Source organism: Odocoileus virginianus, chromosome 4 (assembly GCF_023699985.2).
Source record: "Odocoileus virginianus isolate 20LAN1187 ecotype Illinois chromosome 4, Ovbor_1.2, whole genome shotgun sequence".
Lineage (NCBI taxonomy): Eukaryota > Metazoa > Chordata > Mammalia > Artiodactyla > Cervidae > Odocoileus > Odocoileus virginianus.
In genome coordinates, this window is record NC_069677.1 from 68,805,153 (window position 1) to 68,830,166 (window position 25,014).

General features: G+C 40.7%; 1 protein-coding gene across 1 annotated transcript in view; it reads right to left on the reverse strand.

Annotated features, from left to right (window-relative positions):
- Window positions 1–8,923: 8,923 nt before the first annotated feature.
- ESYT3 (extended synaptotagmin 3) overlaps window positions 8,924–25,014 on the reverse strand; it is a 52,993-nt gene continuing 36,902 nt past the window's right edge. Inside the window, exons 10-23 of the mRNA XM_020913408.2 lie at window positions 24,562–24,644; window positions 22,912–22,960; window positions 22,642–22,731; window positions 22,194–22,256; window positions 22,028–22,090; window positions 21,425–21,493; window positions 20,810–20,896; window positions 20,091–20,240; window positions 17,950–18,419; window positions 17,172–17,270; window positions 16,541–16,672; window positions 11,639–11,744; window positions 10,854–10,903; window positions 8,924–10,523 (exon numbers count right to left, since the gene is read on the reverse strand). Of these exons, the coding sequence (XP_020769067.2) occupies window positions 10,487–10,523; window positions 10,854–10,903; window positions 11,639–11,744; window positions 16,541–16,672; window positions 17,172–17,270; window positions 17,950–18,419; window positions 20,091–20,240; window positions 20,810–20,896; window positions 21,425–21,493; window positions 22,028–22,090; window positions 22,194–22,256; window positions 22,642–22,731; window positions 22,912–22,960; window positions 24,562–24,644 (1,548 nt within the window). The 3' untranslated portion in view covers window positions 8,924–10,486. The remainder of the gene's footprint in view (window positions 10,524–10,853; window positions 10,904–11,638; window positions 11,745–16,540; window positions 16,673–17,171; window positions 17,271–17,949; window positions 18,420–20,090; window positions 20,241–20,809; window positions 20,897–21,424; window positions 21,494–22,027; window positions 22,091–22,193; window positions 22,257–22,641; window positions 22,732–22,911; window positions 22,961–24,561; window positions 24,645–25,014) is intronic.

Below are 25,014 nucleotides of genomic sequence, written 5' to 3' on the forward strand. Positions count from 1 at the left end.
TGTAAGTGTTCTCAGTGACTTATTTATATTCCTCATAAATAATGAGTTATATTCTCTTACTAGTCTGAGCCTTCCTTGGGCAGCTGGTTCACCCTTGCTACATTTTCTGTAAGAGTAGCTTTCTTGCCACTTTCTACATATTCTCTATTCTCAGTATTCATTCTGATTTTCTTAAAGGATAACTGTTCTGCTTCACATCCATGAGTACAGATCACTTTGGATTGCTGCTGCTCCCTTACTCCCTACCCCCACTTTTATAACTTCTTAGTTATTCTTGTTCATTGTCATATAGAATATTATAAAGATTTCCAGGAAGCAGCATAGTGGGATGCAGAGAATAAATGTCAAAATATAAGCACTCAGATCCTTAGTGGGGTGACCATAGGGATTAGAAGTAAGGTAATATCTTAGGTTTTTTTAGATTTAAAATTATTTGTTTTGTTTGCCTGCAATTACATTTCTTAACACTAGCCCACGATTTGTGAAAAAACTTGTGTCTTTGAGGGTTGGGTAGAAAAAGTATTTGGATATTCAGTAATATATATGCTCTTAGTTAATTAGAACTCCAAGAAGTTGTTGTGAGCCAGTTTGGAAATCCAGTGACTTTTGAAAAGAAGAAATACAATTTTTTAAATTGCAGCATAGTTGATTTACAATTGTGTTAGTTTCTGGTGTAGCAAAATGATTCAGTTTTATGTATGTGTTTGTATGTGTATACACACATTCTTTTTCATCTTCTTTCCCATTATGGTTTATTATGGGCTTCCCTGGTAGCTCAGATGGTAAAGAATCTGCCTGCAATGTGGGAGACCTGGGTTTGATCTCTGGATTGGGAGGATTCCCTGGAGGAGGGCATGGCAACCCACTCCAGTATTCTTGCCTAGAGAATCCACCAGGACAAAGGAGCCTGGCAGACTACAATTCATGGGGTTGCAAAGACGTGAGTGTTTACAATTATAATAGTTTATTTTATTGTAAAAGTTTATGTAATTTACAATAGTTGATTTACAGTTGTGTTAGTTTCTGGTATAGCAAAATGATTCAGTTTTATGTGTGTGTGTGTGCATGTCTATACACACATTCTTTTTCATATTCTTTTCCATTATGGTTTATTGTAGGACACCAAATATAGTTTCTGTGCTATACAGTAGGACCTTGTTGTTTATCTGTTTTATATATAGTAGTTTGTATCTGCTAATCCCGAACTCTTAATTTATCCTTCCCCTACTCCCTTTTCCCTCTGGTAACCATGAGTTTGTTTTCTGTGTCTGTAAGTCTGTTTCATAAATAAGTTATTTATGTCATATTTTAGAGTTCACATACAAGTGATATCATATGGTATTTGTCTTTCTTTTTCTGACTTACTTCACTTAGTATGATAGTCTCTAGGTCCCTCCATGTTGCTGCAAATGGCATTATTTAATTCTTTTTTATGGCTGAGCAATATTCCATTGTATATATGTACCACATTTTCTCTATGTGTTCCTCTGTTGGTGGGCATTTAGGTTGCTTCCATGTCTTGGCTATTATAAATAGTGCTGGTATGAACATTGGGATGCATGTATCATTTTGAATTATCATTTTCTCTCTATATATGCCCAGGAGTGGAATTGCTGGATCATATGGCAACTCTAATCTTAGTTTTTTAAGGAATCTCCATGCCGTTTTCCATAGCGGCTGCACCAGTTTACATTCCCACCAACAGCGTAGGGAGTTCCCTTTTCTCCACATCCTCTCCAGCATTTGTTATTTGTAGACTTTTTCATGATGGGCATTCTGACTGGTGTAAGGTGGTACCTGACTGTAGTTTTGATTTGCAGATAAGAAGTATAATTTAAAAATTATTTTATCAGAATTTTGTCAGCTAGTTTAAGAGAGCCTGTGGTTAACTCTTAGTTTAAAACAGGAGTTTTAAAACTCTTCCTCAAAGGCCTAGGCATTTTTTTGAGGGCCACTGAGAGGGATGGTAGCACTACTGGGGAGAACATTAGGCCCTCTCTATCAGATCTACTTTTATCCTGGCAATTCTACTTTTATCCAGTTGTAATTATTTAAAGTATAAGTACTGCAACCATTGATTGGCTCTTGATTTTTTACCATTTTATGGATGTATAATTGACATATAATAAATTGTACATAAACTATTGTTGTTGTTCAGGCACTCAGTCATGTCTGACTCTTTGCAACCTCGTGGACTATAGCATGCCAGGCTTCCCTGTCCTTCACTGTCTGCTGGAGTTTGCTCAGATTCATGTCCATTGAGTCAGTGATGCCATCCAACCATCTCATCCTCTGTCATCCCCTTCTCCTCCTGCCTTCAATCTTTCCCAGCATCAGGGTCTTTTTCAATAAGTCAGCTCTTCGCATCAGGTGGCCAAAGTATTGGAGTTTCAGCTTCAGCATTAATCCTTCAATGAATATTCAGAGTTTTGATTTCCTTCAGGATTGACTGGTTTCATCTCCTTGCAGTCCAAGGGACTGTCAGGAGTCTTCTCCAACATGACGGTTCAAAAGCATCAATTCTTTAGCGCTCAACCTTCTTTATAGTCCATCTCACATCCATACATGACTACTGGAAAACGCATAGCTTTGACTAGACGGACCTTTGTCAGCAAAGCAATATCTCTGCTTTTTAATATGCTGTCTAGGTTTGTCATAGCTTTTCTTCCAAGGAACAAGCGTCTTTTAATTTCATGGCTGCAGTGATTTTGGAGCCCCCAAAAATAAAATCTATCACTGTTACAATTTGATAAATCCTAATATACATATACATCTGTGAAACCATCAAAATAGTATACCTATTGTTCCAAGAGTTATTTCTTTGCCCTTCATGACCCCTCCCTATTCCTATCCTTAGGAAATAGCTGATCTGCTTTCCATCATTATAGACTAGTTTGCATGTGACAGGATTTTATATAAATGGAATCATGCCATATGTTCTCATTTTGTCTGGCTTCTTCCACTCAGCATAATTAATTTGTGATTTTTTTGCATGTTGTTGCATTTATTAACTGTCCATTCCTTTTTATTGCTGTGTCGTATTCCATTGTATGAAGATACCACAATTTGCCTATCCATTCATCTGTTGGTGGAAATTTAGGTTATTTCCAATTTTTGACTACTACAAATTTCATAGTAGTGTTCAGGTCTTCATATGGACATATACCTGATATCCAGTGACTTGAAAACTGTCATATTTTTGTTTCATTGATACAGGTGGAAGTGTAAATTTGCTTTCTGCTAGTCCTGGTTAAAAGTAAAGTATCTGAAAACATGTAGTGTTTCTTATGTTGTCTTTCATTTTTTTTTAGTTGTATTGTACTGTAGTCAGAGAATATGGTCTTTTGGTATTGAATCTTTGGAATTCATTGATATTTTCTTTGTGACTTTAATCTGATGAATTTCCACATATTCCACATGTGCTTTAAAAAGTCTAATCTCTAATATATACATATATATGTGTGCATATATATGTAGTGTTATTAATATATTATTTAAATCAACTTCACTTCTATCATTTTTTTTGTCTGCTTGATTTAGTTTATGGGAAATTCTGAAATCCCTGAACTTGTCAAATTTTGTTTTTTTATAAGTACTTTAAGAAGTACTTTGGCCTGTTTTATAAGTACTTATAAATTCATAGTCAGTAATATCTTCTTGATTAATATCTCTTCATTGCTATATATGCTTTTACCTTGAATGTAGTTTTGTCCTTTTAGTTAATAGTTGCTGGATATTCTTTTCCTTTTTTCTTCTTATTTCACTAATTGTTTTTTATATGTTATAAAATACAACACATATACTAAGTACAGTAAAAACCATAAATTTCAAGTATAATAATGATTATAAAGTGAACACCCATGCAACATCGAAGAAATAGAACATCACCAGCACTCTGAAAGGCCTTCCCCATACACCATATGTGTCTTCCCCCAAGAGATAATCATTAGCTTGGCTTATGGTAATCATTTACTTGTTTTTTCTTTTTTTTTTAAAATAGTTTTGCCAGTTGTGTGTGTATGCCTAAACCAAGATAGTTGAGTTTTGCTGGTTTTGAGCTTTATAAAAATAGAATCATGCTGTATATTCTTCTTAATTCTTTTGTTCAACATTATGTTTGTATTGTTCATCTATATTGTTTTATGTAGGTCCAGGTCACTTGTTTTCATTGGTGTCTGGTATTCTTCTATGAATGTTCCATAATCCATTTGTTTGTTGTTCTAGGGATTGGCATTTGGGTTGCTTCCAGTTCTTGGCTATTGTGAGCTACTGCTGTGAACATTCTTGTACATGAATCCTTGTTCACTTGTGTGCAGGTTTTATAGAATCAATATCTAAGAGGCAAAATTGCTGGGTCTAGTACTCTTGCTTGGAAAATCCCATGGACGGAGGAGCCTGGTAGGCTGCAGACCATGGGGTCACGAAGAGTCAGACACGACTGAGCGACTTCACTTTCACTTTTCACTTTCATGCATTGGAGAAGGAAATGGCAACCCACTCCATTGCTCTTGCCTGGAGAATCCCAGGGACGGGGAAACCTAGTGGGCTGCCATCTATGGGGTCACATAGAGTTGGCCACAACTGAAGTGACTTGGCAGCAGCAGAGGAAAACACATCTAATGATGTGAATGGATCCTCTGGGGTTGTATAGTGTGTGACTTTGATAGATCATATGTATTTTAACTTTAGAAGAAAATGCCAAACTGTTTTCCAGAGTAGTTGTACCAACTTATACTCCCACCATTAATGTTTGAAGGGTCCTCAGTTTTCCATATTTGAGCAACTTTTGATGAGTTTGTTTTTTTTTTTATGCCAGTATAATGTGTAGAGCTCTTAGTGTGACTTTAATGTTTATTTTCCTGATTACTAATGAAGTTAAACATCTTTTCCTTTGTTTTTTTAGTTTGTAGTTTATTTTTGAAGTGCTTGTATGTGTCTTTGGTGTCTTTTTCTGTTGGACAGTCTGTCTTCCTATTGATTTGTAAGAGTTATTTATATCTTCTAGACATGAACTATTTGATGGTTACACATGTTGTGAATGCATTCTTCCATTCTGTTTCCTCTTTCCTTTTTCCTCTAGTGTCTTTTCATGAACTGAAGAACTTAATTTTAATATAGAGAATATAGTTAAAGATGTAGAGGTATAGTCAGTGCTCTTAGTGTCTTATGAAATCTTTCTCTAGTCACAAATTGTAAAGTTACTCTTCTGTGTTATCTTACAGCTGTATAGTTTTGCCTTTCACACTTAGTCTAATATACCTGGAGGTTTTTTTTTTTAATGTGGTATAAGTAAAGGACTGTTACCTTTTCTGTCACAGATATCCAGTTGTTTCAGCACTGTTTATTGAAAAATCTATTATTTCCCCTCTGCTTATAGTGTTAACTTCTGTCATATATTGAATATCTATATGTGAATGGGTCTGTTACTGGACTCTCTTCTATTCTTTTGGTCCATTTATCTACCCTGCACTAGTATCCTGCTGTCTTCATTATTTTAACTTTAAAATAAACTTTGGTATCCCACCCTTTGTATTTCCATGTGTATTGAGTCTGATTATTAAATTATACACACAGACACACACACTACATATTGAAATTTTTACTGAACTTTCATTAAACGTAGGATCAGTGGTGAAAATCAGAATCTATAATGTTGGATCTTCAAACTCCTACTGTAGCATAGCTCTCCACTTGGTTATGTTTACTTTAACATTTTATAATAAAGTTTCATAATTTTTCTGTAGGGATTATTGCTAGATATATTCATAGTATTTGATCTTTAAGCATTTATAAGTTGTCTTTTTAAAATTTCATTTCCCAACTGTTTCAGAAATAGAGAACTATAATTGATTTTTTTTTTTTTTTTTCTTTTTGCAAGTGCTCGGGCCTGGTGCACTGTGGGAGGGGGGGATCGGGATGGGGAATACATGTAAATCCATGGCTGATTCATGTCAATGTATGACAAAATCCACTACAATATTATAAAGTAATTAGCCTCCAACTAATAAAAATAAATGGAAAAATATATATATATATAATTGATTTTTAAATATTTACTTTGTATTCAACATTCTTGCTGGAAACTCTGATTAACTCTAGCAGTATATCTTTAGATTATTTTGGATTTTTATACTTATGATCATATCATCTGCATATAACAACAATTTTGATCAGATATACCTGTTTTTCCTTACCCAACTCCATAGGCTACAATATAAGGCTGAATAGAAGTGGTGATAGGAATCAACCCTTTCTTGTTGCAGATTTCAAAAGGAAATCTTTTAACGCTTCACCGTTAAGCATGATGTTGGGCTTCCCTGGTAGCTCAGCTGGTAAAGAATCCGCCTGCAAAGCAGGAGACCCCGGTTCAATTCCTGGGTTAGGAAGATCTACAGGAGAAGGGATAGGCTACCCACTCCAGTATTCTTTTTTTTTTTTTCCCACTCCAGTATTCTTGGGCTTCCCTCGTGGCTCAGACAGTAAAGAATCTGCCTTCAGTGTCAGAGACCTGGGTTCGATCCCTGGCTTGGGAAGATCCTTGGAGAAGGGGATGGCTACCCATCCCAGTATTCTGGCCTAGAGAATTCCATGGACAGAGGAGCCTGGCAGGCTACAGACCAGGGGGGTCCCAAAGAGTCGGACATGACTGAACGACTCTCACTTGCTACCATTACTATAAACAGAAGTCTAAACTATCCTTGGGTTTCTCATTTTCATCCTTTTACTTTCAACACTTCTGTGTGTTTGGAGTGAACCTCTTGTAGATAACATATAGTTGTACTTTTAATTTTCATGGAATTTGACATTATAGGTTTTAATAGTGCCTTTACGATGATTGTGACTCAGCTGGTAAAGAATCTGCCTGCAATGTGGGAGACCTGGGTTCAATACCTAGTTTGGGAAGATCCCCTAGAGAAGGGAATGGCTACCTACTTCCAGTATTCTGGCCTAGAGAATTCCATGGACTATATATAGTCCATGGGTCACAAAGAGTTGGACACAACTGAGCAACTTTCACTTCACCTACTATGATTACAAGTATATTTAGAAGTCTTTTGCCTATCTTTTGTATTTTTTATTTATCATATTTTTCTATGCTACTTATTTCTTTCCTATTTTTTTGGAGCAGTGTTGAATTTTTATTCTTCACTACTGATTTGGAAGTTTTATATTTCAACTCTATTGATTTTTCTATTGTTACTCTATATTATTAGTTATCTTAAAAATTTTAATACACACTTAGTCAAGGTCAGGTCAGAAGACAAACCAACAGGAAACATTTAAAATAAGAATTGCTGACTAGTAAAAGTAGTTAACTGCTAAAAGGAGACAAAAGAGGACTCTAGGGAGTATGCAGTAGTGACTTAAGAAAGCAGATACTACTTACCCCCAGGGATAAAGGAAAGTGAACAAGAAACTTAAGAGTGCCTTCCCAAGAGGCTGAGATTTAAACCTCTGAGTGGAGGTCTGGCTGCCACAGGATCAGCCAACCCACTTCTGGCAAATAAACTTGCCAGAGGGTGTTGGATGGTGCTGAACCATGAAGATTGTGTTTATGGTTGCAGGGCCCAAGGGCATGAGCCAAGAGTAAACTGTGGCTGGTGCTTAGGTAACAAAGAACAGCCTCCATATGACAGTCAGCTAGCTGCCGTGGGTAACAACACCTCAGGAGAGGAAGAAAAGCCCCTTCTTCCCACTCTGGCCTTGCAGTGTCTCTGCAGTGTCCTCAATTGATAAGCCTGACATCAAGACCCCTGACAGAGGGGAGGAGGCTGTGGTATTTTTAGTATCAAAGCAGGGCCAAGATGGGTTGATTTGGAGCTGTAAGGTAACTAGTAACTGCCACATACAAAGCTATATTTAAAAATATAAAACTCCTTAGCTTCTTAAATAAGGACTTGAATACTTTTAACATTCCTCTGAACCAGCTTCATGGCTCTTGGATGTCAGTACTAGCCCAGTTTTGCAGACATTTTAGGTTGCTTGCTTCCTTGTTTAAAAACAGTCAAGACTTCCTTAGGTTTACCTTACATATTTTACAGATTTCTTTATTCTCTGTTGTTTTCCACAAGCCACTCCTGCCTTATGTTACATTTTGTTTCTTGCTGAAATACATCCAGTGGCCATTTTTCAATTTGGTATTCCCTTGTGCTTCATATTTAAAAAAAAATTTTTTTTTGCCTGTGAGCTTCCTTTTAGTGGGAATTATCTGCTCTGGTGGTTCCAAGTGTGTCCTAGATGGGAATCACAACCCTAGGGGCAATTTTGTGGTTGTCCCAGTCAGGGCTTGACATGGTTCCAGGTTCTAAACCCAACTTTCACATTAGTTTCAAGGTTTCCAAACTAAGTCAGTTGTGTGTAACTTCAGACTCCATGTTCCTATAGGAGAGAGTAGCTGATTGTTCACCCATTGCTGACAACCAGTTCCTTGTCCTCATTCTCAGCCATGGTGTTTTTTGAGGACCAAACTTTCCAGGCTCCATGTCCCTTACATAGTAGCTTTACCTTCTATCCAGTGCGCTAAAATTCCGGTTCTCTTCAAAACACCCTCTTCAGTTCCTATATGCTACTTTAGATTTTCTCTTTGAACTGTCACTGGAACTTAACCTGTGTTACTTTTTAGTCAATCATGTTTAAAATCATGCTTAAAATTTATGGTTTAATTAGATTTTCTGTGTGTTTGGACTACAGGAAGGATAGGTTTTCGCTTGTCTGCTTTGTCTGCCATTTTGCTCAGTAGTTGTTTTAGGGTGGCTAATATTCAGGAAATGATATATGATACATTCCTTTATGAATACATTTATTCCTCTGATACTTGATCGTTTCAAAGAACTTGTCTGTTTAGTGAACATTACAATGCCACTGTGAGGTAGATAGGACAGGCATCAATTGTCCTACTTTATAATGAGAATTTGTCACTCAAAACAGCAAAAACAAATTTTATTACACATCTGCCATGTACTTAGCATGGATGTACTAAATCTTGGATGATGGGGGTGAAAAATCAATTCAAGTAACTTGAGGTGAATTAGAAAGTAAACAGAAACATCAAATACCAAACACAATACAGATAGTTTCTTAGCATATAACTTTAGTAGATATTTAATAAACATTTTTTAAAATTAAAGGTTACAAGGCAGGAAATTGTTAAAATGAAAAATGTAGAATGTTGATAGTAGATGCCCTGGGTGGGGGGAGAGGCCCTTTCAGTGTGGACTGGCTCAGTGGAGGAGGCGGGTTTGACACAGGCCTCTAAGAGGTGAGTAGGATTAGTAGGCAGGATATATTTGGACAGTTCTGGAACAGAGCATCTGCACATGAATAAGGCAGCCAAAAACTGGAGACCTGATTGTGTTCAGTCTAAAACACAAGGAGTGGGCTTGAATTTTGTAGAAAACAGGAGAGAGATAATTTATAAGTGAGAGTAACATGACAGAAACTTTAAGATGTTACCATTCTTCAGAAAAGCTCAGTGAAAGCAGTGGTGGGAGAGGAAGCAAGGGCAGGGGGTGCTGCCTGAGCAGATAAATGACAAGAAGACTTGACTTGACAGCAGCTCTAGGAACACGAGAAACGACAAGAATATTTGGTTTTATAAAGTCTGAAATGCAAAAGAGGCACTTGTTTAAATATACAGTTTACATAATTTGTTTTTAATGTTGTTTAGGTGAATCAGCCCTCAGAAAAGTGGAGCAGAATTCCCAAACCTATTTAAGAAAGATACAGAAAGCCCCTGTCCTCTCTGGCACTCCAGTCTCCAGTGCTCTGCTGTGGGAGTGCAGACAGACCTGGGCTTGAAACTCTGTTTGCATTTTCCTATGGAAATAATGCCACATGCTGGAGTTTGATCCCAGGCTATCCATCCCACACTGAAGTACTTAACTCAAGGTATATAGGTATATCACTAACATGGTTATCATCAGGAAAGTATGTTTTAGTTCCACAGCAGATACAGGAACGAACCTCCAGAGAAGTACCAAAGGTGGCAGCCAGTAGAGCTTAGGTAGAGTTAGCTCTCAGCACTATTGGGTGGGTCACTTTTTGGTCCCATAAAAAAACCTTCCTCCCTGCATCAGTCCCTACCCAGGAGTACTGACAGCTGCTCCACCAGTGGACCTCCCTCATCTTCTGTGTCTAAGACAGGACACCTGGTGTAGACATTCATGCAAGTCCTAAGACAGTGAAAATTCACCACTGAGGTCCTGATCATTTGTTAGGCACAAATACCCCACTTCTTTTTGGATTTAAACAATTAAACCCAACCAAGAAAGAGCAGTTCTTGCTTTTACATGTGTTTACCTCTGCCTAATACTACCCAGTCATGCAGTTATACTGCACACAAGAATGTGTGTGTATGTGTATATATACACATACATATGTGTGTATATATATACACCCACACATGTGTATTTTCAAATGGCTATTGTGATTTAAATTACAAAATATACATATGTACACATTTAAAAAATAAAGATGTTGTTCATCATCAACTTCTAGGCTGTCCATCTGCAGTCAGCTCATACCTGTAAAACAGTTGGGTTTGGACTTGTGTTAGTATTGCGAGTGGGTTGTGGCAATATCAGGACAAGTGGCCTAGTCTATCCTACTTGGGCCTGTGGGACCATCAGAACTCATCTCTGTAAGTTGACCAGCCAAGGTTAAGACTAGAGCTTACAGAGAGGTTCTTTAGATAAGTGAAGTCTGTAGGCAGTAAAGCCTGAAGTAAAAGTGATAATGTCCCCCTCCTTGATAAGATATTGAAGAGGGAAAAACTTTGGAAAGAGAATATGGGCAACCACCTGAGATAAATTGAGTAGCAGATTTAATGTGATAAAATGAAACCACTCACTTACCACTGTGAGAAGCCCTTAATCAGATCTTCTTTTGATAAGTCAATCAGTACCTAAACAAGCACAAATTATCAGTTATCTTCCTCAAAACTGCATTAAATGGAAACATATTGGGATAAATGAAACTGATCCTAAAAAGAGCCTCCTTGAATTTTGAGCAATAGCTCTTTTTCTTTGGCTTTCAATATATAGAACCTCTCCAGAAGGACAGTACTGACCAACCTCAGTGTCCTAGGAAAAGGTGAACTGCTATTTGCAGTTCTACCTCAGGAATTTACTTAACAAATGTTTTAGAGAAAACAGCTTGCCTTTACTTACAAACTGATCCAGAATTTTAAGCAAGACACTCTAGTTTTCTCAGCAATAAAAATGGGACTATCATCACCTACTTCATAGAGTGGGCTTTAAAAAATGAGCGTAAGATAATGTTTAAAATACAACAACTACAGCGTGTACAAATACCATTATTTTTTGTCTCTCCTTCCTGAGGATTATATTTTCTTTACTTCTGACTTTAATTTAAAATCACATTCACCAGAGAAGTCTTGACATAATGAGATCCAAGCTTCACACAATGCTGTACTTGTGAAAACAGTACTTAGTATCATAGTAGAGGTTCAAAAAAGGCACAAAACAAAAAACCTCCCAATGAGGCTGTATCTTCCTTAAAGTCAGTTCTGATAACAAATTGATGATCCCATCAAAACTTCAGCAAGGATGTGTTCCCCCTGTGAACTCCAGGTAGCCGCCAGGAGGGAAAGAGTACCAAGACCCCCTTTTGTGCTTACCTTTCCCAGTTCCTTCCTTCTGTGTGAGCCAAGTGGTCTACTATTTTTCACTGCGACATCTAGTGACCTCTTCTTTACTTCATCCATGGAAACAAAAAATTCAAATCTTTAAGGAGCAGAAAGTCAGAAATGAGATTTATATATTTTAATTATTTTCATTGAAAATCTCTAGTGTTTCATCCATTTTACTACCTTTAAAACAAGATACAGACTGTCTACTGTTCTAGATACTATAAAGAATCTAGAGCAGTATTAGGTTACAGCAGATACTTGCTGCATCATTATTATAGATAATCACTGTCCTGTTACAAAACCTGGAAGTGTCAAGAGGCCATTTACCCCTCTTGAGAAGTTCCTTGGACTACTGTGCTTTGGGGTTGCTTTCTTTCTCTGACTCTACTCTGGTTGTCACTCTGTTCAGCTGTCCCTTCTCTCTGAACTGTGCCTGCTCACAGGACCACCTCAACCCCTTTTTGGTTTTTTCTGACCAACTAAGGGCTAGGATGCTGAATAATTAGTTTTGCTGAAATTGCATGGAAGAAAGTGGCTTTTTCCCACTTGTGCCTGTGGAGTAAGGCAGATGAATCTTAGTATACAAGCTTTGTCACATACTCACAAGAGGCCCCTGAACTCCTTACTTTAGGATTTTTTTTTTAATCTTTAAATTTTTTTTAATTGAGTGAAGATTATTTAAATTCAGTAGTGCTTTACACTTCAAAAGTTTGACATGCATGATTTAATATAATCCTATATCTTAATTTTTTAAAATTGAGATATAAATGACATAGCATTATTAAGTTTTATGTGTCTAATGATGTGATTTGTATATGTTATAAAATGTCAATCTAAATCACCACATATAGTTACAACAAATTTTTTTCTTGTGATGAGAACTTTCAAGATCCACTCTCCTTGCTACTTTCAAATATGTAATATAGCAGTATTAACTATAGTCACCATGCTATACATTATATCCCCATGAATTACTCACTTAATAGCTGGAAATTAGTACCTATTGACCCCTGCCATCTATTTCACACACACCCTAATCTCCACCTCTGGTAACCACCAATCTCTATATGTATGAGCTTGGGTGTTTTTGTTTGGTTGTTTTTTTCGTATTTTTAGGTTCCACATATAAGTGAGATCATAAGTAATTATCTTTTTCTAATTTATTTAACTTAGTATAATGCCCTCAAGGTCTATCCATGTTGCAAATGGCAAGATTTCTTTTTTTGTTTTTTTGAGGAACCTCCATACTGTTTTCCATAGCTGCCCCAATTTACCTTCCCAGCAACAGTGCCCAAGGGTTCCCTTTTCTCCATATCCTTACCAACACTTGATATTTCTTTTTTATAATAACCATTCTCACAGATATGAGGTGATATCTCATTGTGGTTTTGATTTGCATTTCCCTAATGATTAATGATGTTGAGCATCTTTTCATGTACCTACTAACCATCCATATTTCTTCTTCAGAAAAATGTCTATTCAGAGCCTCTGCTCATTTTTTAATTAGATTTTTTTTTTCTGTAGAGTTCTGTGAGTTTTAATATAGATTTTGGATATTAACTGCTTACTATATATGATCTACAAGTATTTTTTCCGATTTGGTAGGTTGTCTCTTTATTTTGTTGGTTTCCTTCCCTGTGTTTTAATGTCTCAAGTTGCCTCACTTGTTTAGTTTTGCTTTAGTTGCCTTTGGTCTTGGTGTCTAATCCAAAAAATCATCACCAAGACTGATGTCAGTAAGTTTAACTCACCTAAGTTTTCTTCTAAGAGTTTCATAGTTTCAGCTCTTACATTCAAGTCTGTAGTCCATTTTGAGTTAATTTTTGTGTACAGTGTAACAGTGTAAGATAGTGGTGGAATTTTATTCTTTTGCATGTGACTGTCCAGTTTTCCCAATACCACTTGTTGAAGAGACTGTGCTTCCCCCATGATACATTCTTGTCTCCTTTGTCATAAGTTAATTGACCATATATGTGTGGGTTTATTTCTGGGCTCTCTATTCTGTACCATTGATGTCTCTTCATGCCAGTACCATACTGTTTTGATTATTATAACTTTGTAAAATAGTTTGATGCCTGGAGGCATCAGGGAGTATGATGCCTCCAGCTTTGTTCACCTTCCTCAAGATTGCTTTGATTATTGTGGTTCTATGCAAATTTTAGGATTTTCTATTTCTGTAAAAATGCCATTAGAAGTTTGATTGCATTGAATCTATAGATTGCTTTGTATAGTATGGACATTTTAACATTATTAATTCTTCCAATTCATAAGCATAATGTATCTTTACATTTGTTTGTGTTGTCTTTGATTTCTTCCATCAGTGTTTTAGTTTTCAGACTACAAGTCTCTTACCTCCTTGGTTAGATTTACTCCTAGATATTTTATTCTTTTTGGTGCAGTTTTGAATGGTTTTCTTAATTTCTCTGATACTTTGTTGTTAGTGTATAGAAATGCAATGGATTTCTGTTTATTAGGTTTGTATCCTGCAGTTTTACTGAATTCATTAAATAGATTTTTAGTGGCTTCTTTAGGATTTTCTTTATTAAGCACCATGTCATCTTCAAACAGTGACAGTTTTATTTTTTCCTTTTTATTTTCTTCTTGTCTGATTACTATGGGTTGACTTTCCAATACTGTGTTGAATAAACCTGGTGAGAGTGCTGGTCTTGTAAAGTGGGTCTGCAAGTGTTTCCTCGTCTACATTTTGGAAGAGTTTGAGAAGGAATGGTATTAATTCTTTGAATATTTGGTAAAGTTCACTAGTGAAGCCGTGTGGTCCCTGGACCTGTTTGTTGGGAGATTTTTGATTAATGATTTAAACTTCTTCCTAGTAATCAGTCTGTTCACATTTTCTGTTTCTTCATTATTCAGTCTTGGTAAGTTGTATTTCTCGGAATTTATCTTTTTCTTCTAGGTTATCTAATTTGTTGATGTATAACTATTCATAGTCTCTTATGATCCTTCATATTTCTGTGGTATCAATTTTACAGCTTCTGTTTCCTCTTTTTTGCCCCTTTTTCCCCCCCCCCTTGGTGAGTCTAGCTAAAGGTTTATCAGTTTTGATTATCTTTTCAAAGCTCTAAGTTTCTATGATTTTTTTTCTGTTTTTTTTTTATTCTCTATTTTCACTCTGAACTTTATTTTCTTCCTTCTGTTAACTTTGGACTTTGTTTATTCTTCTTCTTGTTCCTTGAGATGTAAGGTTAGGTGGTTTGAGATTTTTCTTGTTTATGATATATGCATTTACTATTATGAAATTTCCTCTTAGAACTGTTTTTGCTACATCCCATAAATTTTGTTATGTTACATTTCCATTTTCTTTGAACATATATTCTTATTTGTCTTGATTTCTTAACAAGATTTTAGTCTTCTTAAATTTAAGACTTGTTTGTGGCAGCCTAGTATATGATCTATCCTGGAGAATGTTCTGTGGGCACTTGAGACAGTGTATTCTGCTGCTTTGGGATGGACTGTTCTATGTATTAGACCAGTTCATCTGGTCTAGCGAGTCATATACAGCTAATGTTTCCATATTAAATTTATCAGATGATCTATCCTTTGTTGAAAGTAGGGTACTAAAGTAGCCTCCTTCAATTCTGAATGATAAGTTTCCCCAGTAGAGTATTTTTGGTTGGAAGCATTTTCCTTTCAGCAGTTTGAATATATTGTGCCACTCCATTCTGGCCTGAAAAGTTTCTGCTGATAGTCTTATGTTGGGGGCCAGGGGGATGTAATTACTTGTTTTTCTCTCACTGTTTTTAAGATTATCTTATCTTTAATTTTAGATATTTTAATTATAATGTATATGGTATCAATCATGTACTAACAAGAGACCTCTGAATTCTTTACTTCTAGGTTTACATTTAAGATCAAGGTTGCCAAGTCTGCCTTGTAGATAATCCAGGCATATCTTGCTGTTACAATTTCGAGAGAGAATTACTAACAGATTAGGTTTGTCACAAAAGTCAACCTCTTGTGTTCCCACATAGCAGTTTTGACATCCTTTTATGTTAGAGCTCCCTTTGAAGGCAACATCTTTCACTTGTGTGACTGCAGAATATAGGATGGTGCCTAATATTAATAGAAAGTGTTCAATAAATATTGAAGGAATTAATTCTCTCTCCCAACACTTTCTTGATATCAATGAACTAAAAATGTAGCTTTTGAAGGAACAAATTAGTCTTTAGACATGACCCAAAAAAGAACTCAGTACAGCTCTTTTTAAAATAAGTAGTTATTGATCAAGATAAGCAGAAACAAACATTATTAGGTAAATCATCCTAGGCTGGCTAGCAATATCTTCTCTTAGGATCCCACAGCAAAAAGAAGCAAGCACCTTGTGATCAACTTGAAATCAAAAATAAGAATATTATAGATAAGACTTACTACCACAGACTCATCAAAAGCAAGAAGTGTGATTAGATTCTGTCTACTAATTTTGTCCCCAAGGACATGCGTGGACACACTGGGGGAGGGTATCTGTTCCACCTGTGCTTGTTACAGGAGGGAAGACAGGCCAAAGAGCTTGGAACTTTGGAGGACATTTTAGGTCCTTAGGTTCAAGGTATGTTTATTTATGTTTGAAAACAAACATCTGACTAGATTCAAATCTTTTTGCTGCCAAAGGGTATTTGTTTAAAGAGAAAGAGTGTGGGATATTTCATAATCAGGAACGCTTTGGTCCACACAGGCAAGAAAAGTGGGTGGCTGTTTTGCTAAACTTCTCTGGCAGTCCTTTTCTCCCACAAAATGTAGAAGCTTCATGACTATGTTGGTGTCCTGTTCAACCCCAGCCCTTCCCAGCATCTGGCAGTTGCCAGGCACACAGGAGGTACTCAGCAAATGCTCAAGTGGCTGGGACACTCTAAGCGGGCCCCCTAGGCCACTTACGTCTCATCAAACAGGGGCTCCAGGGTCTTCCGCTTCACTGAGGTCTTCTTACGACTTGCCCACCTCCTTTCTGGCAACAAGTAGACACGGACGTAGGGATCAGCTCCACTGCTGGTACAGGGCGTCAGGTTTCTGATTTGGTTTCAAAGACATTAAAGAAAAGAGGCCCCTCATTTTGATATACTGAAAGCACTCATTTGGAGAAAGCTGTACTAGCCATACAGCTTTAGATGGCCTTGGGGATAAAAATGCCCTATAATCTAGACCAAAAAAATCAAAAGTCTGCAGAATTTGGAGGACAAAACATCAGGTGCGTGGTTTTAAAAACATGTTTTTATGAAGTTTGGGGTAGAGCCAAGTACTTTTCCATGTAAAGGAAGTTGAAGATTCTTGAGAAAATGTCCTGGCTCCAGGGCACCCCAGACAGCTTTGCAGCGGATGTGTCTGAGCAACACCCTTGGTTCTAGAGCCTGTCAGCTCCATCGAGGATCCTGTTAGAGCATTCGAATCTCACTCCTTCCAAGTGTCTACCTTGGGGCTGCCTGCCCCTGCCATTGCTCCAAGCACCCCCACTGATTTTTGGTCACCTAATGCTCCCAAGGGATCTTTCCTGGTCCTAGCATCTCTTTACCTGCAGCCGTTGATTAGCACGCTGAGACAGCGCCGCAGACACACATAGCGCACCGTGAGCTGAATCTCACCCAGCCCCCGATGCCCGAGATCCCCGCCTCTGTAAAGAAAGGGCTTGTCATTTCTCTTGCCATTACAGGTGCTAGCCTCTCTCCCCCCACCCCCAGGAAGCATGTCAGTTAACAAATTAATTCTCAGTAAGGTTCCTTTTAGTTGGAATTACTTCCTATCCCGCATTCATGTATAATTATCCTACTTCACTGTAGGGAGAGCATGGTACCATAGGAAGAACCCTCTAGCAGCATCTGCCTTTATACTATGATTTCTTGTGGAACCTTGGGCAAGTTACTCAACCTTTGATAGTAAGTTCTGTCTTTCAGGGTTACTGCGAAGATCCAATTGCTAAGCCCAGAGTCAACACTTAATAAATAGCAGCCACTGGTTATATAATTCCACATTCTTGGCTTTCCATATCATCCCAGTATAAATAACTCTTTAGAATTCAGGATATGTTTTTGCTGTAAGGAACCTTAACAACCAAAGTCCAACACTGTTTTATAGTTGGTATGTAGCTAGAGCCCCACCAGACTTTTGGGCACATGCACTCGTGCTTTCTCTCCCCACATTCTGTGTTCTTTCTATCCACCATGCTGCCTTATGAAACTATTTTGTGAAAAACCAAGACTTGCATAGAAAAGTAAGTTCATATCTACTTTTCCATCAGGGAGGTATTTTTCATGCAGGTCATTTTAGAAAATATTAAGCAGAGAGGTGCATACTCAATGTTGAGGCTGCTATCTGTCAGGTCAAAGCAGGAAGAGGCCAGGGAGTTGAGCGAGGACATGCTGGGAGCCAGCCCCTTGGGTGGCCATGCGAATGGGGAGGCAGGGCATTTCATGGGTCTGGGTGACTTGATGGGCCCTGGAGAGTGGGGGCCTGGCACAGCCAAGTAGATGGTGGCCAGACTCTTCTTCCCCATGGGTGCACTGTCCTTGCCTTTGGGCTCTGGGCCCGTCTCTTCAAGCATGGGCTTGGTGGCAGTGATGGTGGCAGAAGTGGTGTTCTTGGCAGCTTGCTTGATTTCAGAAGAAGGGTCTGGAGGGCATGGCAGATCTGTAGGGCCCTCTCCCTGGGGTCGGGCTCTAGGGTCCTGGTTGGTGGTGACCTTCTTAATGAACAGAGGGCCTTTCTTTAGGGCTTCAGGTCCTGTGTATGGACTTCCCAGCTCTCGTTCTTCCAAGTGTAGGAACTATAAGCAGATGACAGGGTTGTTTATGGGCTGGCACATCACTTCCACTTTCTCCCCCCTACTGTCACCTTCACCCCTGGGAAATGGTTCCTTCTCTCTTCTGGGAGGAACAGTTCCCTCAAAACTCCGTTCCTTCCTGACTGCCCAATCCAATGGACTTTTACTCCCAGACCTATCTTCTTAACCTCTCTGCCCTGGCTCCCTCTGACCAAACCTTCTCTTTGCCCTTCTTCCTGCCTCAGTAATTGTCATGAAGACTCAGTTGTGACTCCCTTTTCTCTTTATACTATTTCTGGCTGCTGGAGACCTGACCCATTTACCTTAGCCTTCCTGTATATCACCAGCTGCCTTCTGGATGTGATCATTTCTAGCCACCACCTTATTCACCATTGCTTTCCCCTAAAATGTGTTTTCTATCCAGATACAATCATGTGCATCCAAAGTTTCAAACCTCAGCCATTGTTTCTCCTTCTCCCATCAGTCATTAAGACTCTTCCTAGGAATTTCGATTTCCAGCAATATGGTGATCAAAATATTCTGAAAAACCTCTTGTTAGAAATGCTCAATAAAATGAAACAAACATGCATAGCCAAATTCACAAGAAAGTAAGGGAAATCCATAGGTTTAAAAAAAAAAAAAGCAAAAAAAAAGAAGGAAAACTGGAAAAGGTTAACTTTCTGAGTGTTATTTGTCAACCTTAGAATCCAAGGGGTTTGGAGATGAGGCCTTGGGTCAGTGTAGGACCCAGGAAGGTGGGATATGTTTAGTGAAAAAGTAGTCTAGGATAAACATTTCACCCACCAGCAAAGACTGATGACAAGAAATATATCTCAGCCTGGACTATGGCTGGTGGGAGATAAAAGTATTTCCTGAGAATATGGCACTGTATAGGTTTGTCTCCTATGAATTTTGGATTCATATTTATACAACCTGTGGGGTCACGAAACCCAAAGTTTGAAAGTTAATATAAAAATGGACTTAGGTTTATAATGTTCCTGAGGTGCCTGGTTGCAGCCAAAGCAGAACTTCCTTGGAAGCGAACAACCTCACTTCAAGTCACAAAGGTAACACTGAACACATGTCTGCAACCCCAGTTACCAAATGTAGAAATGAGTCACCATGAAAAAGCATCAACAGACATCAAAATTTAACTCCCAAGATCTTCAGATAATGGGATTAGTAGACATACATTTTAAGTATTTTCAAATGATTAAAGATAGACTAGAAACATGAAAATAAAATACAACAAAGAAAAGATATTGTAGACTTGGAAAATATAAAGTGAAAAATGAAAAAGTAGCCTTTGAAATAAAAACCGTGAACAGGTTTAACAGCAGATTAGGCATAGCCAAAGAAAGATGTAGTGGTATGGAGAACAGGTCTGAGGCAATTAGAAGGTAGCACCAAGAGATAAAGAGACAGAAAATATGAAGGTTAATATCATGTTAAGCCATGGAGATAATATGGTCCAATGTAATTGAAGGAAATGTAGAAGGAGGGATTAAAAGATTGGGAGAGGCAATATTTGAAGAGAAAATGGCTGACAATATCCTGAAATTGATATTAAAAAAATATGAATCCATCTCTGAACTTCTTCACAACACAGGGCAGATACTTAGTGCTGGGGCAGACCACCCCTTGCCCACCCTGGGGTAAATGGGAGAGATTTACCCGAAGCACCAGCCTCATGGAGATGAGGCTGTCCAGGCCTGAGTGGTCCAGCTGGAAGCGCTGCTCCAGAGTAAGGTCTGCATGGGGGAGAATCTGGCACAGGGGGAACTCCAGCACTCCTAGAGCACACTCTTGGTCGTCATCAAGCACCTGGGCAATGGGCCAGTCACAAAACAAGATGATAACCAAGCCCCACCCTCACCAGCAGTACTCTCTTAGCTCCAGCCAAGACTGAGTTTACTTCGGTAAGTATGTTCTGTGCTTCTCTTAGCCTCTGGTTCTGTTCTGAAAACTGGAAATGAAACCTGACTTGGTCCCTGCCTTCAGTCAGGGCAAGAGAGTGACTCAGGGGAGAGGCAACCGTGACCTGTATGAGGCAAGTTTGTCAATGCCTGGGGCCTTCAGGATTTTAGGGACTGATGAGCTGTGCTGCTCTATGATGGGACCAAGTACATCATCATTAATGTCCTGAGTAGATTTCAACCCAGGCCACACTAGGTGCTATTAATATTTAAAAACTGGAGACTCTGGCAGGGAGTGCCATGGGACTTAAGGGTTTGTCCTTCCACAGCCTCCTCCCCAATGACCTTGGGCACCTGCTCATGAGATGTGGGCCCTCAGTATCCTCTTCTGACTCCCTGGGGAACCTGCTCAAGCCCCCACCCCTCGAGGCTTAGACACCTCTGAGCTCTGTTCCAAGAGCCCAACTTCATGCAAACCTTCAGATGCAGCTGTTCAGCGGCCACGTTGTGCACGAAGAAGGAGAACACCTGGCTCCATACCGGGTCCTTGCTGCGGGGACAGGTCTGGGGGCAGGATAGGAAGGGAGTGCTGAAGGGTTAGGTTGGGCAGAGCAAGGTACCAGTGCCCTCTGCTCTCTGTCCACCCAGGGATAGACCTACACACGCTGCAGCTTGTGGGAGGCACCAGGGCAGGGCAGCCAGACTTGAAGGCGAGGAGAGTGTGCCAGGAACTCTCAAGGGGGCTGAAATCCTACCAGCACTAGAACTCACTTCCCCAGGGAGGTGGTGGGGGGAGGGCAAGGGGACTTCTGCTGCTGGGGTGATTGAAAGCACGTAGGCTGAGAGCCATGCCTAAGCTTGAACCCTGGTTCTGCTTTCTAGCTCTTGGAGTCACTGATCTCTGGTCCCCAGATTCTTGAACTATAGAACTCTTTTTGTGAGGTTATTTTGAAGACACAGTGATATAAAGCACCTATAATGTGCGCTGGCACCTACTTCAGTGTAAGCTAATTCCCTTCACTTTTGCTTCTCTGCCTGAAGTGTTGGGGTCCCCATTTCCTTAGTCTTTGGCTGCACACCAAGCTATCTTACCTTGCTCAGGTGTGTCATCTTGCCTACAGAGAGCCTGACGTAGGAAGAAGGGTCTCTGCTGACTTTATTCTGTGAGGGGACAAATCCACAAAATAGAGATAGCACCCACAGTGCCAACTTGAGACCCCACCTCTCAACCCTCAGGAGCATCGGTGGGACCTGAGGCCACCCAACCTGCCTCCCTTTGAGAGAAGGCCTCTCTGGTGCTCCCAGGGGCCTGGGTTGTCATCACTGTGCCAGCACCTGGGCTGGGCTGACCCTGTGGGGAGCTTCCAATTTAAAGACAGGAGGTATGACTGGACACAGGGCCTTGTTCCCTAGAGCTGTGGAGACAAGACAGGGTGGAGCTGAGCTCTGGCTTCACCTGAGCTGTGTGACCCAGGCACTTAGCTTCCTGGGTCCTATTTTTAAATGGCAATAAAAATGGACACACAGCCACCATGGGATTCAGGCATAACGGATGTGGGAGGAGCCCAGTGCCCGGCTCACTGCAGACTCAGTGATCCCCACTGAGTCATCATCCCCAGGCTGTGTACACAGCAGACTGGAAGCTGTGGTTACTCGGGAAAAGGAGCTGTCACTTCCTTTCACACACACACTTACCCTGGCAAATCTGGACAGCTTTTTGGCTTGATATTCACCATTTAGGTACTCAAAAGGGCTTCTCTGCAGCATGAGAAGAATAGGGTGAATGAGCAACATATGGACATTTGAAAGTGACGGGCACAAGGCAGGGTGTGTGTGACGCTCTGGTCATGTCACCACTCACCGGCAGGTTGCAGGCGCTCTCCAAGAAGACCACAAGGATGGCAGTGGAAAAGCTCCCATGGTCCTACAAGCAGACACAGACCCTCACTACAAGCAGGAGACACAGACCAGTTTAGGAGACCCTCTTCACGGCTCCAGACTGGCCATACCTCCCCTTACAATCGAGCTCTTTGTTGAGGCTGAAAATACAACTACAGCATGACAGACCCAAGTCAGAACTGGTGGACTTCCCTAGGAACTGGGCTGACAGGCACTAAGAAATTTTAAGGGTCCCATCCACCCTGTGTGGAGATGAGGGCTGAGGGACACGCTCTCCAGAAGGTGGGGCTGGCCGGAGGACCCTGAGCAAGATCTGTGGCCTCAGCTCCCTCCTCCTCCCTTCTCCCCACACACCACTCACAAGTGCCCTCCTCCACCTTTCTGCCCAGAAGCTGACACCCTGCAGTCACCTCAGTCACAGCGTCCGGCTCTGTGATCAGTGAAAGCCATTCCAGCCGCAGGTGCAGCCGCCCGCTCGTTGTGTTGTTCAGCGCAAACCACTGCAGGGGGACAGGGCCAGTGAGACCCCATAAGGCCCTGATAGGGGCTTCAGGGAAGAGGTGAACCAGAGCAGACAGGGTGGACTCTGGGCTAGGAGAGGTGGTTATGAAAGGCCAGTACTACAGTTTGGGGAGGAAGCAATGTGTCCACAAGGAGGGGGTTGCAGGTGCCAACCCTACCTCATCCACCACTCTGTTGGTCATGACATCCCCGAGGCAGATCTGCAGGCTGGAATACACAGGGAGTGAAGGTCAGTTCAGCCCAGGGGCAGCAGCAGGCACAGAGGCCCACTCTGAAACATTTTCAAGTATCTGAGTGGGACCCTCACAACAGGACCTTATTCATCAGAAGAATGAATGGAAGACCACTTTGAGCTCAACCTAAGGAAGAACTGTCTAGCCATTGGGGCTGCTCCCGTTGGGCATGCTGCCCAAGCAGACAAGCAGCTCTGATCCCCAGAGGGGAATAAGCAGACGCTGCTGGACACACTGACTCTGGATGCTCAATGAGGGTGCGCCTGGCATTTTGGCTGGGATGAGTCTTCATTGTGCAAAACTGCCCATGCATTGCAGGAATTTAGCTTCTCTGTCCTGTGTCCTCTAAATGCCAGCGGCACCACCTCCCACGGTCACTGTAATAACCCAACAGGCCCTTCCATTTCCAAAACTGCCTCAGATGCCCTCCATGGGCTAAGTATAGTTGGCATGAGTGTGAAAGAAGGTAACATATTCACCATGTGCCTCCCACCTACCTCCCAGCTGGAAGGTCCTGATAGCCAGGGGTGGGGGGGAATAATTCCATGTTAACTGTTAGAAATGTGCTGGACCTCAAAACACATTTGAAATCAGTTACATAAAATATGAACCACAGACACACTTCTAATCTGTAACATTACAAAAGTCACAACTCCTTTAAGATGAAAATTTTAAAATGGTAAGTCACATCTGGCGGTAAGCTATTTCTTAGCCTGTTAGATTGTGCCTGTCCCATTTTGTTTCTACATTTTAAAATCACATATACATGGAAACAAGCTAAACAATTTAGGAGTATGAAGATTTGGGTAAAACTGTTCTGCTGCCTCCTAATCCCAGCCTCTGAGATGAGCAGTGGTGTCACTTCCACACCAGCACATGTGAACACACAAACATCCTCCCTGGAAAAATGTTTCGACTATTTTCCCCACTTCCTTAACTATACTGAATATCCTCATGGTCAACATACATAGATCCTACTCATTTTTAAAAGCTGTAGGGTATTCTGTAGTTTAGCAATGATAAATTTATTCAAATACTCGACCAATGTCCTCTGAGTCTGGTCATGCTTCCAGGTTTTTTGTTTTGCCACCACAGATAGGTCTGCAATAAATGATTGAGGTTTAATGCTTTTTATTGGAGAATCCTGGAATTAGGATGGCTGGACCAGTGTAATTTGGGGGTTCCTCAGAGCACAGAGGCTCTGTTCCACCACAGAGTGAGCACATGTTTCTTGGGTGCTGGGGCCAGGCTATGCATACCAGCCTTGGCGCTGCCCACTGCTCCAGATGGGACTCTGGGTGCATTATGAAGAGCACAGAAAGCAGAGCCCGTGATGCACAAACCTCAGAACCCCCTTCATGCCTCCAGAGGGCTAGGACTCAGGGCTGGACACCCAGGGGACATCTGGGGAGGAGGTCCATGGCAGCGATATGGAATGGCAGTACTGGCTGCCTGGCACAGTCACTCTGTCAGAGTGTGGTGGGAGCTGCAGGTCCCTGAGTGGTGGAAGTGGAAGTACCTGTGACCCCAAGGGCCAAAGCCCTGCACCCCCAGGTCCAGCTTGGTCCTCCTCACCTGCCCAAGAAGTCGTCCTTGTCAGGATCCTCATCATACAGGTCCACTTCCAGGTCCTGCCCAGGGACTTCATACACTATGAACTGGGAGGAAAGAGAGGTGACTTGACCTGCAGGCCCCAATAGCTGATGAAACAGACATCAAGCATGACCTCAGGGGAGCCAAGTTCCAGCCCTGTCTCCTGGCAGCTCAGAGCCCTGGGAAGGTTCCTGGAGAACCTTACTGGAAGTAGGGAGTGATGCCCTCTCCTGTGGGATGCAGAGACTCAGAGGCAGCTTGTCTAAGACTGTGGCAGGTTGGGGGCTTGGACGGTTGGCTGCTCTGTTTTCTGCCGGGGGCTTGCAGCTTCCAAACTGTGACCCTCAACCTGGCTGTGGGCCTGCCCTACTCACAATAGGGACTGTGGTTGAACTTAAGGGAGAACTTAAGGCTACTGGCATCTGGTTCTGGGGC